This window comes from Eucalyptus grandis, chromosome 4, assembly GCF_016545825.1.
Source record: "Eucalyptus grandis isolate ANBG69807.140 chromosome 4, ASM1654582v1, whole genome shotgun sequence".
NCBI lineage: Eukaryota > Viridiplantae > Streptophyta > Magnoliopsida > Myrtales > Myrtaceae > Eucalyptus > Eucalyptus grandis.
In genome coordinates this window covers 32,294,524-32,312,027 of record NC_052615.1, presented here as the reverse complement: position 1 = coordinate 32,312,027, position 17,504 = coordinate 32,294,524, and the positions used below count along the sequence as shown (strand labels likewise).

The window sequence follows — 17,504 nt, the reverse complement described above, 5'->3', positions numbered from 1 at the left end:
TACTCTTTTATTTCTTTTATTTCTTGTTTTTCTTTTAAGCTATTTTTTTTAGATCGTCTTCTTTCCTGGTCTTCTCCACCTTCGTGTTTGCCCACTGCACGCCCGAAGCTTCTCTTCCCAAAACATGGCCTCATCGAGACTCAGCCAAACAACAACGCAGCCCGGAACAACCGGCGACCCTTCCACCGCCGAACTTCCGTCGGCCACTAGTTGGCCGGAGATCGTCACCATCATCGGCCGAGCATACCCTCCTCGGCCAAACACCGAACAAGCAACAACGACGATGGGAACGTAGCGAACGACCACACGACCGATGCCCAAGGTCACCCAACACCACCGGAATATCACAAAAGAGCGCGACACGCCCGGACAACTCGATTTCAGTCAAAGACAAAACCGAGGAGACTGGATCTCGTTGTGGCATTCTATCAAACAGGTGGAGGGCGCTCCCGAATCACGCGGTTTCTAGCTCAACTAGGACCCGAACCTAAACCGAGACTCTCACCAACAAACAATAAAACATACAGCAACCAAAGAGGGAGTGGACAGGGCCGGAGTTCACGCAAACCAGTCGAACGTAAACTCCGGCCCGGGATGCACGGAACCGGGTGAAAACAGGGCGCAAGGAGGACGTACCGGATCCAATTTGAGGACGTTGGCCGAGGGGTCGTCAGGCGGGGCTCGCGCGCAGTTGAGGCGACGGCTGAAGCTCTCTTCCTCTCCCTTAGTCGCTTCCTCGCTCGGACTCCTTCTCTCTCTGGCCTCCTCTCTTCTTTTTCCTCTCTCGACTGGCTCAGCGTCGGGACTACATTGAAGCAGATGGTGGTGGGCGACAGCGACTCGGCGGAGATCCGGTGCGGCGACGGCGTCGAGGGATGACCGGGACGATACGGCTCGGCGCAGGGACGGCGTTGGGCAGCGTCGACGGCGCCTCCTCTCCCCTTGGTTTCTCTCCCTCTCTCCGGTTTTCCCATTTTCGAGCTCTCTCCACCCCTCTATCCTTGGCTTGAACCCCAGAACCAGCCGAGAACCCCCTTCTATTTTTCCTGTTCTCCTGGTTCGGATGACAAGCAACGGGCGTACTTCGGGCGACCGCGAAACGCTCTCTCCCTGATCGTCTCTCTCTCAAGCTCGCTCTCTGGTGCTCTTTGTTCTCTCTCCACCAAAAAAAAACCAGTCGAGAACCCCTTCATCCTCTCTTTGTTCTCTTCCATTTAAGCTCGGCCAACGACAGACGCGCATGGCTTCTGGCGGTTTCTGCCACCACCAGCTAGCCGCTTGATATCCGACCCTGGGATCACGCCGTCCTCTGCCTTCGCGATCGTCTGACCTCGTGATCCTCTGCCTCGCCCCTTGTTTGTTCGTTTCCCTTTTTTCTTGTTTTGCAGGAGTGTAGTTGGCGTGAGGGGAGGAAGAAGACACACGCATGGGCTGGGCTGAAATAAAAGGAGATGGGTCGGCCCAAGTGCAAAAGAAAGAAAAGGAAAAGAGATAGGTCAATGAGCCCACGGACGAAGAAAAGCCCTTTACTCGGCCTCATTCGATTTTCTTATACCTTTCAATGATTTTTTCTTTTTCCTTTTTCTTTTTTCTTTAAATTTCAATTTTTTTTATTTAAATTTTTTTGTAAAATTTCTTTGATAAATTTTAAAACTAGTGACGCAAATGCTCCTAATGTCTATATATGATGCAATTTTAACGAAATTTTTTTTTTTGTTAAGGGATTAGAAATTAATCCATAATTCTCCGCTGCAATTAATAAACACTTAAATAAATCGCCAAAATTTATGTGTCAACACTTTTTATCTACGAATCTCTTTGCTTGATGACTTAGATGTCTTGAAAATCAGTTGTGGGATTTCTCCAAGGTTTAGCGGATATTTAATTTATTGTCTAGTATCCTTCTTCCTGCGCGAGGTATTTTGCATGTCCCTCCCTTGAATTCCAACTCAGAAGTAAACGTTGAGTGATAATGTGGTGGCTATCAAAAGAATAATGAGAAAAAAGAAAAGTGAGAATTTGATCAGTATGGATAGTGGGTTAGATATTATTTTCCACTATGAGGATACTTCTGTTATGAGGATACTTCATTTTGACATCAGTATGAACTAGGACAAGGAATGATAAGTTGCCAATCTATTTGCATATGACAGATGAAATCCTGGAAAATAGCAGACTGTAATATTCATCTATAATGGGGATATATTCCTTTTCCATTAGCTAATTCAATGAAGTTCACTCAGTTTTGTTGACCCAAAAAACAAAAACAAAAAGAGAATCTTTTGGGCTTATGCCTCTGCTGGTTCCAATCTCTCTGTCTCTCATGCATTTGTTAATCCAGTTATGGGCTGAAAAACTACTGAGAATGTACCAAAAATGGGCTGAGAAGCAAGCTTATTGAGGGAGGATTGTAGAGAAGCGTCGGGCAACGAATGGTGGAATCACTTCTGCAACGGTTGAATTTGAATTTGATTATGCATATGGTTGTCTTCAAGGGGAGAGGGGTGTTCATCGAATAATAAGTGTTTCATAAACTGGATCAACAATTGATGAGGTAGGTTTACAATTATCATTTTTGTTCTGATGAAACATTGACTTTCGTATATTGCTATTGGTTTTTGACTTCTTTTTAACAATGAGCTCTGAATGATTTGTTTCTTCTCTTTCCGGATATTTCAGAAGGCAAAAGTGGCATCTTGTTAGTGCATCATTAATATAAAGAAACAATTTAAATGTATTAAAGACATGACCAACATGTAAACAAAAGTTCATTGTAGACTAGGATTGTTATACAGCATGGAAACGAGCTTAATTAACCCTTCGAGGTAAGTAGCCATCCAATCGAATTATTGAGAAATTGAGCATCTTAAAGGATTATGCAAAATGAATATGGTAAAATAAGCAACATATACATTGCGCACTTTGAAAAAAAGAATCAGTATTTTTTAAATAAATATTTGAGTTACCTTTTACTATAATATGATATCAATATGGATTCCATCTTCTATACACGTTTATTTCCTTGTTCCCAATCTTTGGGTGCATACAGCATCATCTGCTTCGATCTGTAAATTGAACCAATAATTTTGCTTGAATACGTTGGCAAATAATTAGTGAATTTCTAGTCCCGCCCTAGTCTTGGATTTAATAATTAACCTTTTACAGCTCCGCAAATTAAGCCCGAATCTTATCATTAACCTTTTTTTTTTTTCTGGCTAGCTAGTGTGGGACTAGATGGAACTCCACGGACATCCTGATTTCTTCCCTCCTTGCACATCATGGCTACATATCTAATCACTTTGATTAGAAAAATAACAAGAAAGACTTGGATCAAAACCAAACAATTGCTTTTCTAAAGTTCTATCGGAGGTAAATTTTAAACCCATGAGAATGAACAACGTGTTCAAGAAAAGAAAAAGAGAGTGGTGATGAAAAAGTTACAATTTGGTACTTTCATCAAATTGATTGGCTTGAATAACAATTTACAAAATCCTCTTGTAAACACGACCGGAAGAGCCTTTATATTATATTATTATTATCTTCCACTTCTGAAATTTTATAGAGATATGAACACTTATTTCCTTAGTACACAGTAAGTAGCTACACATTGAATCCTAATTATTTTCTTCAACATTAAATTTCGAGATAGTACATTCTACCCCACTGAAAATAAGTCGCCCTCGAAATTATGCTCTGTATCCTTCCCAAAATCAGCAATGTGTCGATTTTTAAAAATTGCTGATGAAGTATCGATCCTAAACAAATAAGTTACATTTATCATGAAACTTGTTTAAGAAGTTCAAAAATACGAAAACTAACATTCCAAATTACCACTAAATTGGGCAAAACTCCTATTGTTGTATTCCATCCTTAAAAAGATCTTCCATCGTTGACAGCTCAATGCCCACGCCCATATCGGGCAGGGGGGATTTTAGAAGTCATTCCTCATAGGTTTAAAAGGTGGCTCCCATGATATAACACTTTGCCTCAAATGAGTTGAAGAGGTTGCTATCACCTAGTAGCATTTGTCCGAAACGAGCGTGACAGTTGGCTTCTACCGTATAGCACTTTGTCCCTAGTGGAATCAAGATGTAGCTTCCAAGGTATAGAAATTTGTCCTGCGTAGCACTTGATTCCTACACTTCCGACTGGCGCGTCGCTCCCATTATTTTTGTAGCACTCCAAGTCCGAAAGCCAGAATAGGCTCAGATATTTGACCCAAAAGAAAAAAATGATTAATATCCTAAAAAACTTCAAACTGGTACATCTGTAATAAATTTACCAAAAATTATTTTTTTTTACCACAAAAAACCCCAAACTAGTACATATGTGACAGATCTACCCTCCGTTAGCTTCCGTTTGATTTTGCCATTAACCTTGCTGACGTGACAAGTCATGTGAAAATTAATAAGTTTAATACCATTAAAAACCTCAAACTTGTATATTTATGACAAATTTACCCCAAGCTAATATATTTATGACAAATTTACCCCAAACTAGTATAATTATGACAAATTTACCCCAAGCCACTATATTTATGACAAATTTACTCTAAATTAATTTTTTCAATCATAAAAAACCTAAATTGGTACATGTGCGGCACATTTACTCTCTTTCAATTTTCCCAAATTTGATTTATGTTGTGATGTCCAATCAATTTTATTTTCCGGATTACTCTAACATTGCCTCCATATCATTAAAAATTTATTTATTTTTGCTTTTTATTGGAATCATTATTAGAAAACTATTCAAAAACTACCAAATGTGCACTTCATTCTTGTGCCGAGAAGATGTCCATTAACTTAAAGATGGACAGATCGCTTGCGCACATATACAAAAGAAGTTGACAAATCGGTAGGGGCTCGAAATCAAGAGCAACGCCCTGGAAACGGTTAAAGTGGCAGGGGCAGGTCAAGCGGCTTGTAGAGTCGAAAGATAAAACTATCTAATTATTTTCATAAGCGCATTTCTCAATTTAGAGGATCCCACCCTGTTGCAGCTGGTACTTTGCATACCGCCTACTAATATATAGACTAAAAATGTATTTACGTATGAGGTCTGATTTTTATCTATGCACTCTATCAGATTGACCGTTTTACGTGAGAAAGAAAACAAGAACGACATAAACCCATTTTGATGGATTTGAGGTCCAATTGTGAATCATGACATCTGTTAAACTTATGATCACGAGAGACCTCGAATGCACACGTGTGACGGAGTCCATGCAAGTCTCTCCCCATCGAGTTATCAATAAATTTTCCTTCACCGAGATCATGCATGTATGATATTCACCTATTCCTTGGCTGCGAACTTATGGTGTTGGCCGGTGATGTGAAGGAACCCGAGATCTTTACAAGACAATTTATTAGATACATGCATATACAGTAATCTGGTTTTGGCATGCAAATAGATTATACAAATTTAAATCATGTATTCTTCTACCAACTTTAAAACCGTGGATTAATAAGGTGTGCATGTATTGTACGCCCACTTAACATATTACCAGTTTATCGTAATTGAGAAATTTTGTAGACACACCTGAGATTGGAAACCTTTTTCCGCCCCCAAAATGCATGGTATCTCACTCGGGAAAGGGGAAAAGAAGTGTGTTCTCTAAGAAATAGTATTCATTTCAATTGAAACAACTTTGACAACTTTCTTATTTTCATTACATGAAATACATTATTTAATAAGCATCTTGTAACAGAGACCGTTATTCACTTCATAACCCCCATAAACGTAAAGCTAAACGAGCACTGTAGGCATTTATTCCTTTTAACACGCACCACTCATCACACTCATCACGTAAAAGAAAGAAAAAAGAGCATACGAACCCACATCACGACATCATCTGATAATCACACCTCACGTACATAATCAGAGGGACTTCAAACTCAGATTAATTAAGACCTCTCACGCTTAAGGACATTGGAAACCAGGAGGGACCTTCTTGGAACAAGCATCGAGGAGCAAGCTGAGAGAGAGCGGAACATCAATTTGAAGGCCCAAAACATCAGCGTCGATGACAATGCATAGGCACGCCGCGGCTTCCAGGTCTGCGAGGCCACCGATGAGAGAGCAGCATGGCTCTTTCGGAGGCGTGCCGACGGTGACATTGAGCAAGCTACCCAATAAGTCGAGGCAGACGCCTAGTTTGAGGGCGTTTGAGGGGCAAGAAGCAGCAGCGGTTGGGGTCGGCTTCGGTGTCCATGCAATGGCCAACGAGGCGAAGATGATGTTGAGAGAGAGAACGAGAGCCAGTGTTGGGTAGTTCTTGGAAGCCATAGTATAAGAACGTCACGAAACCCTAGGCTCGTCTTTGTAAAATGTGAGTGTTTTGGGCTGCAGAGAGAGTTTAGGGGGAAGTGGTCTTTTATAGGGTTTCGGAGGCCTTACTGTTTTTAGCTGGCGCAACAAGTAATTCCTCTGGTGACAATTTTGGATGGTTCTAATCTCGTGGAAAGTGGCAAATTGCCCTTCTTTTTTCTCTTTAGCGTCTGATTGATTGATTGGTTTCTTGATCTGCTTTTGACTTGGTTTGAGGCCTTGATCTGACTAATGAAATGCATCCAAGACTTTAAAATGGGGTAGGGTTTTTCCTATTCCATGCATGATATGGTAAGAGAAGGATGCAATCAATTAAAAAATCAATAAATTAATTCGTCCGTTTAGTGCTTATCACTATCATTCTGCTGTTCAATGAAATGAACGTTGATATATAAACTTGAATATTATTCATAGATTTCTCATATCCCCTATAATTTCAAAAGACTAATTGAACTTAAGTCGTAATTAAATTTCGGCAATGAAATGAAATCAATGTACCCAAAAAGCTCAAAATTTATCCTTTTTTTTCTGGTCCGCAAAAAGTATGGCATTGTTCGTTGGCCATGGCCCATGGTACGCAGAATAAAATGCAAAATGCACATAATAGTTTGGCACAAACTTGTCCTTTGCAGCGAGTGTCAACCGTTTAATAATGTTGTTCTATATTGGCTTGTTCTTGGTGGATGCAAGTGTCACGAGTGCTCAAAGAACAAATTAACCCCCACATTGTTAATCTAATGAACCTCCATAACCTGATCCACATCGCACCAAAGATTAGGACGCGTCGAAGAGATCTTGTCCCAACCAACTTTAACCTTTCTGCGATTCACACCGTGTGGAAGCGAGAAGCATTGCGTGAGCGTTTTAGTCAAAGAGTTTGATGTTGATTTGGTGATAAGGATTAATTATTTTTTAATGTTAGTTATTAAAGAAGTTCCTCTGGATGATTCGAGCTGGCTCTTACGACTCCCTTCAGTACGTTTTTCATCTCAGGGGGTCTCTGTGTTGGCACTTGTCTTGACGTGAAGTGGGCTAGGGGCTAGCCGAATGAAGGCCTCTGTGATGGATTAACGTGTGTTTACATTAAGAACGTATACGAGATTTATTTCCAACCTTGATTGAAGTAACGTGAAACGGAAGAATATAGTTTCTATCTTTATATCTGTAAATCGAATTTTCACGTGGAAAACTTGTCAAACGTCTCAAAGGAATTGATAGTAGTTAAAGAATAGAAAAATGGGAAATTAAATAGAAAAGGATGGCCTTTGATGTGTCTGACATTCATTCTCATATTAGTGTCATAACTTTTCATGAACCAATATGCACTGTAAAAATATTGGTGAACACATGCTCAATTCCCAGCACCTGTTGTTTTCTTTTAGAATCCTTTGAAGACCTAGTTCTCTTTCATCCAAATGTCAAAGACTCACACTTGCCATATACTCTGCATTTGCAGAAGTTGCATCAATCAGAAGAAACTCCCTGTTTTATGCACATGAAATAGGCTTTGACCTTAAAGACTCCCGACCATTAGAACATGTTTTATAAACTTATCGTGTATATCCCCAAGAGATTTGGATGAGTGCATTTAAGCATTTGACCGGAAAAAATATACTAGAAGTAATTTCACCGGAAGAACCAACTTAGCATTATTGTAACATTAACTAATCCTAGATGTGTGGCTCACTGAAAAATCGAGCTCTTAAAAATACAACCCAACGAGGATGTTTACACCAGATATTTAGTCCCAAATTGGCTTAATTGATCTTCTCACCAAGCCCTAGCCTCTTTCCACAAACCCTAGCCCTAATTTCACTTTCAATCACACATTTTGAAGTTAATTCCCAATTTGTTGCTGAATTTGGCAATGGCGGTCATCCTACATGCTCTCTTATACTCCCTCACTGCGCCGCCACCCTCATCTTCCTCTTGCTCGCGCTCTCGGACTCTACTTTCTTCGCAGTCCAGGCCTTCGACAACACCGCCGCTCAGGGTGGTCCAGAAGTCGATAAAGGTGAGGCTGTTGCGAATAATAAGCAACACGCCGGGGATGAAGCTCACGAGCTCATGGTGTCATCTTGACCAAAGTCGTTTCACGAGCTCATTGGACGACCGTAGTCATTTTTGCCTGAGCTCATAATATTGTTCTGGTGAGATTTCCACACAGATTTGCCACGTTGAATCGTTAATTATCTAATGAAAGCCATGTAAGAGCGTATTTATCATGAATTAGTGCCCCATGGACACTTGTAGAATACCTTGATAGAAGAAAATTTGCCCATTTCAACACATTGTCTTTTCCTTGTTTCGTGTAATCCGTGTATTGGAATGAAAACAATTATGATTAGTTAGTGTTTTGGAGGCACTCGTTAATAAGACTCATATACGTAACAGTTCTTTTATTCAAATCATGATGTCTCCTATTTAAGGTAAGTTTCGGGTTATACACATTGCCTTGTGAGTGAAGTCTTACATCCATGGTGAAAAGAGTTTAGCTAACATCAAATCTCCATAGACAGGATGGTATGCATGCATTTGAGAGGCTGAGTCGAGCCAAAATTTTGAATACCATTGGTTGTTAGAAAGATAATCGGGTATAATATTGTAGATTTGACTAATGGACGGTGAATTGTGGTTGACTCCACTAAAAAGTCGAGTCATAATTGTCATTGTTTAACTTAATAGCTGAAATCGGTAAGCAAATATAGGTATTACTTAGACATATCGAATATCGATCGCCTATTTTCTTGGCATTAGGCAACGAGTTATAGACAGGTAATCACCAATCTATCTTTATCCATAACCATAAGCTAATGCAATCTCTGTTTCAATAATATTCCCTAAAGACTAGATGTTCAGCACGAGAAGGCCAGGTGAAAGATGGAATAATTGGAGAAACTAAAATATGTGGAAAAACCGGAATTGCCAGCTATGCTATCTCATGCATCTTCCACGTACGCATGCAACGGAATGATCTGAACTTTAGGCCTTTCTGGAGAAGAACTCACGGGAATGTCTAGACATGTTGATTGGCCACTCTTGTATATGAAAATATGATAAAAATATGACAACTTTTTTTCCAAATTAATGCGTGATGAAGAATCTCTTCCTCTCTTTGGCAGCAAAAGAATTCCTGACCACCCACATGAGATCCAAAACTCTAATGCCTCAATCTCATCCTCAAGCTCAAGAGACTCTCCATGCAAAATCACTTTTAACTATAAGCAGCCTTTTTCATCCTTTTTGTCATCAGTCCTAACCCTAATACAGGCCATTGTGCATGTTTCAGTGAGGAAAACAGATGGCTTCATCCAAGAACACCTCACACCATCTTTTGCCTCGTTCCTCTCCATCAACCTCCTCTTCTTTGCTCTAGCGAGTGGCTGTAACAGTACTGGTTATCCAAAACCGACCCCATCTCCGAAGAGAAGTGCTCAAATTGGGGGTTTGCGCGACGTTGCTCAACGGACCAGTCAATGCAGTGATCAGGTCACCACCGGACACTCCATGCTGCTCAGCACTCGAAGGCCTTCTTGATCTCAAACCAGCGTTTGAAGCCAACGTCCTCGTGATCAATTTGAACATTCACATTTCACTGAGCCTCCTCATAAACACTTAAAGCGAGAAGCTCCCAACTGTCTTCCAATATGCCTGACCCAAGAGCACTTATGTCTTTTCTTAACTTGTGTATTACGCACCAAATTTCATGGTCTAATTCTGCGTTTTAGGCGGCGTCGTTGCTTTGATTAGTGGTGGGAATAATTCTTCTGTTTAGGATATGGATTACTGCAGTGATTTCATTTGTGCAAGTGGAAGCAAATGCATGTCTGTATCATCTATCATGTCCAGCTGTGGTGGATAAAAAGACACCATAGTGCAATCATTCTACATTAATGATAATCACTAAATTCAATATTGCAAGTTGTAAATTAATTTGTTGCATTCATCAGAAGACTCAAAAGTTATTAAAGAATTATCATTACTACGCTTTCGAAAGGAATATTTAGGTGTGTTGCGATAGGCCAAGCGATCGAATAATAATATAGACGGAAGAAGAAAATAAATCAAACACCAGATTTACGTGATTCAGTCGTAAAGACCTACGTTCACGAGGAGAGCAACAGCAAATTTCATTATAGATCAAGCGATACAAGAAGATTACACACTCGAGTCACTCAAACACTCGAACACTCTCTCGGTGTTTCACAAGCCTCAATTTAACCCCAAACCCAAGTGTTTATAAATAAACAATTCACTTGGAGATAAACTCATGGCACAAAATTACCACGCGTTCAACTCAAAGTTTAACGCGCTACATACGCCTATTTCGCATATATACGGATTTGCAAAACTTGCCGCTCTTCAAAAGCGCGTCGACGTGCGACTCCTTTTTTCGTATAAGCTGCAGCGGCTTCTTACGAAAAGGCTTCGGCGGCTTCGTCCTTCTCTCGGCATGTACGTGTAGCGGCCCTAGAAAAAGAAAATCCTCACTGTTGGCATCCCTTTTATATGTGTATTGGGCCCCACCACTTCCGATCCCTTTTAAACTCTACGTAGGTTTTTTTGGGACGTGCAGTGCAGACCCCTTCTTTCTCACGTGCAGGGACTTCATCGACAAAAATAAAGAATCCTTGAATATTTCCTTTTTCTTTTTCTTCTTTTTTCGTAAATCTTCATGAAATCCCATGATATCCAAGAGAATCGCGTTTTGTAAACGTTCGAGGAGTCATAATTTAACAAGGTATATAACTATGATGATGTCTAGAAGAAATCTTTTTCATTTTTTATTAGTCAGCAAAAACGTATAGTCACCTTCAAAATCATGGATAACTCAATCTCCATGGATTCATGCTACCATGATAATTAGTAACATATGTTTGATGTTATCGCCTGTAACTGCCAATAATTTCAATGGTTTTGATTCACACCTTTAAAATAATTCTCTAGGAGCATATGTCCACGCGTTCTGATCAGGATCTCGTGAACTCAATCTCAGCCTAATGATCTGGTTTTTGTGGTGTCCATTACAACACGTAATGTACAGATACTTGTTTTTGTTGTTACGTTATTATCATATGATATAGGTTCTAAAGCTTGAGCCCTATTCTGCTTCACAAAATATAGGTTTTCCGCTTGGTGACGGCAATCCATGGATCGCAAGTTGCAAGAAATCGGGACGTGGCGGGAATAGAACAGCGAAGACGACAAAAAAACCTTAAAAGTTGCGGATAATTTGGACGGATTTTTATAATCAAAACTATTGTGAATGCATGAATATTTGGTGGGTCCAAAAGATTTCTATGATGAAACTGTTGAGGTCCACGAACCAGTAGCTTTGCGAAGAGAATTCATCCTTTTATATTACTTTTATTTTTTTAATTTTTTTAAATCAACACGGTGTGAACTAATGATTTGGATCAAAAAAAAAAAACTGAATGATTAAGTCAATCACATTTTTTTGTATTGGGTAATAAACCAAGAATAAGTTGAATCCTAAAATGTTTACTCGTAGATTTCATGAAAAAATCCACATATATTACTAACTGAATCATAATTGCACAATATCCGACGAAAGGGAGAAACTATAATTCAAAAAAATTTAAAACATAATTCCTCCAAAATATTTTTAAATTTCAATTTCAATCTTCCTATCCTTTTTGATAAGGTATATCCTTCATATATATATATTATAAAAACTTGAGCTCATTTCCGAAGTAGACGAAATCTTCAAGCATTTAATTTGACCTTTATGGTATACAAACGTCGTGCACATAATGTGTAGGTAGATAACGACCCGTCACTATTTATCTTGCCGTGATTGACTTTGTCCATCATAAACAATAAATTCCTATTTCCTTTTCATGGTATGACGTACTTGAGCCAAATATATGGATTTGAGAGATATTTTTCTATTTAATTATGGTTCAATGATCTTCCAAAAAGTCAAATGGATGTTAAATCATGTACTTTAGATGTATCCATCGTCTAAAAATGTTGAGATGCACATGTAAGTTATATTAAAAAAGGCTCCACATTGGAGAATTAGTGTGGTGTAATACATATTAGTTGACTCATAACTCATTAACTTGTATTGTTGAGTGAAAATGTGTCCAACTAAATATGTTAACAGGCTTTTTATTAATGATCTCTCTAAATGAAGATATCAAATTTCTAATGTGTGCTCCCAATATAAAAATGATAAATTTGTGGATCATGCCATTTTGATGTAATTTTTACCGTACATCAAATGCTTTCGTCAATCCAAGACAATCACCACGTAAAAACTAGTTCCATTTTTTCTAAAGAAGGTAACGCGATTTTTACGATACGTGTGTACAGGCCGAATGCTCATTTTTCTTTCGGAAGCTCTGTGGTGGGATTTGGGTATATCGGACAAAGGCCAGGCTTCATAGACAAATCAACTTTTGTACAGGCTATTGGCCCATAAGGTCCTCTGCTGTTGGGTTCAAAACTGAACTGAGCCTCAAATAGTCAAATGAGGCCTTAAAGAATTAGGAAATGGTTTGTCCCCCAAAACAATGCCTTTGCTAGCATCTAAACCTTTACGCGACTTTGCTCAAAAAAAAAAAAAACCTTTACGCGACTATCTGACCTCCCTTTTGAAATTTGAAGAGCAGAAAACCCATCAAAACAGAAATTCTAAGGAGAATTCATTGCTGAAATGGCGAAAATTTGCATGTCCACTTCCATGATATTATAGATAAATGACATGATCATGACAGTTCACAATACATATTATCGGATGATAGATACATCGAGTTATTAAAGGGGAATATACTAGTTCAAACCCAATCAATTACTACTTTTTTTATTTGCAAACCATAGTACCCTTAGTCATTGCTCGTCATGCTGAATCATTGATACTGAAAAAGGAGGCAACTTGCAATCGGTAGTCCCCAAATTTTTGCAATGATAACCTAATAGTTCCTCCCAACCTATAAGCCGGGGCACATAATTAACATTCTCTAAGAGATCAATCTAACTCATCTATTATTGGACGAATTTCTAAAAATAAAAGAATTCTCCGGTGGATACAGAGGAACATGAAAGTGGTTCTTTGTCATTATTTTCCCCTTGCTTCACATGAAAGGGAGACTTAGTGGAGATATGCTTTCCACTTTATAGAACAAATCATCAAATAAAGGGTAGAGGAAATGAAAGATGTATTTTTTCCTAGTTGACCATGCCTCTCCAAAGCATTTGGACTGTGTACGCGGAAAAAAAAGGAATGGCATGCACCAACTATAGTAACGAATCTTCCCCAGTCGAAGCCTGCCGCAGGAAGAAACATAATTCAAGTTTCGAAGACAGAAAAGAGGGCACGAATCTCCAACTCTCATCAATTCCCCGTTGAATCTCTCTCTCTCTCTCTCTCTCTCTCTCTCTCTCTAATTAGATGATTGGTAGGTAGGCATTTCATCATAAAACATGAGACCAGCCCCACCAGAAATTAAAAAAAAAAAAAAAGTGAATATTGCTAAACTGATTAAATGGGATTATCAGTGGAAGACTTCATTTGTCCAGGTAGAGACATAAACACATGTATATGTGTGCATCCGCCCACCGAATTTGGATCATGTCCGCATGAGTCGATAACCTTTTTATGTGGGTTGCAATAGATAATTTAAAAAAAAATAATAATATAGATTGAAGGGCCAAGCAATCGATTGGTGACGTTCCAAAGTAAAGGAGGCCTTGGTTTTCCTTTAAAAAAAAAAAAAAACTTGCATTCATTACTCAAAAGGATGCACGAGAAGTACATGACTTTCATCACAAAACAAACCAACACAGAGCAAAAACCAGAATATTACCCAAAAAAAAAAATGGAAAAGCCAAATCCAAAAGATAAGGAGAATCAACAAAGTGCCGAGAGAGTTAAGTACACACTTGTTCCATAAGAACTAATCCATCAAGCAAAATAATTGACAGCAAAACACTAGATCTTGTATCGTTGTCAGTGATGAGCATTTAAGTCCGGCTTCCTCTACACTATTGTCATATGGAGACAATCAAAATAGGTTAAATTAACACATATCTAATTTTTTGAAGAGCAGGTCTTCATAATTTAATGAAACGCTAGAGCTCTTGTGATTTTTTTTTTTTTTAACTAGAGGCAGAGGACTTGTACATGGACAAAGCACAGGGACATTGAATCCTTGAAAACATTATTAAATTTCTAGATCTAAATCAAAAGAGAAACTCCTAAGTCTAGAACTATATTAGGAGAGTTCAAACTCGCAAAACTAGAATTAGACTGGGAGAAGGGAGCTATTAGATCTAGATGGAGAAAGAAGAAAAAACTAGAGAACTCAGATAAAATCAACAAAACATGAAGGGGAGGACGAGGCTAGCTCAATGGCTAAAGGTTGAAGAAGAGGGAGGCCTTTGCATTACGTGAGCTTAACTCAAGATTTGTCCTATTAGACCACTATTAATGTTTAGAGTAAGAGAGGAAATAATGAAAAAGTGTTCGTGATTGCTCAGCCCTAATTAGGGTCGTAGGAGTAATTCATTACAGTCATGGTACTAGTAAAAGCATGATTTCAAAAAGACCCTATAATACATATATATCAAGAAAATTATCCAAAAACTCTTAAACTTATTGTATTTTTACCAATTTAATCATAAAATTTTCAATTTTATTAATTTAATTTTAAACATTTTTTATATTTGCTAATTGAGGGCAACGACGATCTTACCCTGACCAAGGGAAGCTTAGACAACGGCCTCATCGGCCTAGTGTTAGAAAAAAAATATAAAGAAAAGAAAAAGGAAAAAGGAAAAAATAAATTTAATAAAATATTATTATTAAAAATTAGTAAGGTGAGGGCATTGCGGCCCCTTTCGCCTAAAGGGCAAAGGTTGTAGCCCTCGCCCGGATAAACTCATAGAATTCTATAGCTATTCACTCAATTATTGATTTGATGTGACGACTTTTATATCAGTTCAATAATTCATTGTGTTTCATAATAAAATTTCTATACTTATTGCCATTATGATGAAAGGAACGCCGGCTTAAGTATGATAGATAGATACATTTAATTATTAACATAAGAACCATCTGAGTGAGACTTCTGATGTTTGGTCTCTTCACTTATAACTTGATATGCTAAAACGCATCAATCTCATCGTATGATTTCTTTTATTAAGTTAACCACTATAATATCACCGACTTTATCACTTCTTACGTTTGCATTCATGATCCGCCACATCATAGTCGACGCACTCTCCATGCGAGCTATTTGACACGTGGCCTGCCTTGAGACCATAAGCTCATTTGGCTTACAGGATATTGAAATTTCTTGTGCTGCTTCCCAGGACTTCTGCTTCGTTTATTTTTCAAAAAATAATTATTTAAAAAAATCTTAAAATCATCGTTTGTATTGTTTAAATTAATTAATCATTAGAAAATATTTTTATTATCAATAATAATTTATAATTAAAAATTTTAGCGCGTGATGAAGAATTTTTTTGTTCATTCATTTTTATGCGTAGTCAATTATTATTTGAAAAATATTTTTCAAATCATTCATTTTTCTTGAAACAAATGAAATCTTAATTTACATCTATCTCTTCATTTCTAAAAAGTCTTAAACGTATTGCACATTTACCAATTCAATAATAAATATTTTCACGTTTTGCAAATTGAGTCAATTCAATCAATTTTTGCTGAAAATCAGTAGCGTAGACGCTAGCCTATCTACATAAGTGGACAATTTTTGATAATTTTTTGAGTTTTTTTATATTATATTATATTTTTCTTTCTTTTTCTTGCTTTACATTTTCTTTCTTTCTTATGGTTAAGGGTCAGCAGGGAGCCACCACCCATCGACCGATGCCCAATGGCAGTGGCAGGGATTGTAGCTCTTGTCAAATTTGGCCCTTGCTCAAATCTTGGCAGTAGTGCAACAAGTTTAGAATTTTTTGGATAATTTTTCCTTGATTATTTGACATGTTTTTTATGGTTTGAAGAACCCTGAGAAGACTTTTGTGCCGTCCAGGGACAAGGAAATCTATGATCACGGGGTCATCCAAGTAAATAATACACATTTATATAATTATCATATCAAGTGGATAGAGCAGGCAAAACACCTCTACATAAATAGTTGCATTGCTGCCTATCATCAAGCCATCTCGCCGACTCAGCTTCGTATCATTCGTTGGCTATAAGCTTCTCTCTCTCTTCCATTATGGACATTCTTTACAAGGTTAGTTTTCAATGTCGTTGGAGCTGAATTATTAGTCCATTTGTCATGCCATGTCCGGTGGATCGCCCCTTCGAGCATCTGGAAGAATACCCGACCAGGAATATTTTTATGATTCTATTTGATACCTTGCATCTCTTCTGAATAACCAGGCTTAATTAGTAGGTTGACCAACGCAATCAGAAAGAGTCACGCCTTCCACTTTATATAACCTGAGCGGATAGGGTCAAGGAAATTCCGTGTCTCATGTAACTCAATAATGTGGATAAAACCCCCCTCAGACGCTGAACACCATTTTTTGTATTTAAATAGATGAACAATACAATATGAAAAATCAGGGCGGGGGCAAGGGAGATTGGAGTTAGAAGTGACCATTGGACGGATAACTAGCAAGTCTCGCCCAAAGGATTGGACGAACTTATTTCATCGGGCTATGCTTATGAACTTTGATGTTTCATGGGCAAAATCGGGCAATCAGGCTTAGTTGGCAGAGGTATTGTTTTCCACCACTAGATGGTCGGTGTCGTTTTTACTGATTATTATCTTCAAAAATCCATTAAGTTTCTCCATATTCGGCTGGTCGCATTAATACTTCAAATTTGAGATTTAACTCGCTGCTCCTAAACAATGGTTTTGCATTCAAGAAGACCAATAACACACTCAATTATCGTGCTGCTATAGTATCATTTCATTGAATGAGACATTGGATTAGACATAAAACAACTCCAAGCACTCATAAAGGATGTTAACCACAATTTCTGAATCCACACGTATTGATGCATGAATTTACTTCTTGAGCTCATTGTTGTGGAAAGGAAGAAGAGTGGAGTATTGCTAACTTTTTTTTGACAGGGAAGTATTGCTAACTTAAGAACAACAATCTTAGTTCCAAATTTGAGCAACTAAGGGCGTGCATGACAAAATTTCTATTTCGGAAATTGATTTCTGACC

The 17,504-nt window shown here is 38.2% G+C and overlaps 1 protein-coding gene across 1 annotated transcript; it reads right to left on the bottom strand.

Moving 5' to 3' along the window:
* Nucleotides 1–5,740: 5,740 nt before the first annotated feature.
* LOC104441892 (14 kDa proline-rich protein DC2.15) lies at nt 5,741–6,365 on the bottom strand. Its single transcript, XM_010055147.3, has one exon. The coding sequence runs from the start codon at nt 6,283–6,285 to the stop codon at nt 5,920–5,922; it is 366 nt and encodes a 121-aa protein (XP_010053449.2). The 5' UTR covers nt 6,286–6,365; the 3' UTR covers nt 5,741–5,919.
* Nucleotides 6,366–17,504: the final 11,139 nt, after the last annotated feature.

Coding starts and splice junctions, on each gene's coding strand:
- LOC104441892 (XM_010055147.3), bottom strand. CDS start 6,285: ATGGCTTCCAAGAACTACCCAACACTGGCTCTCGTTCTCTCTCTCAAC.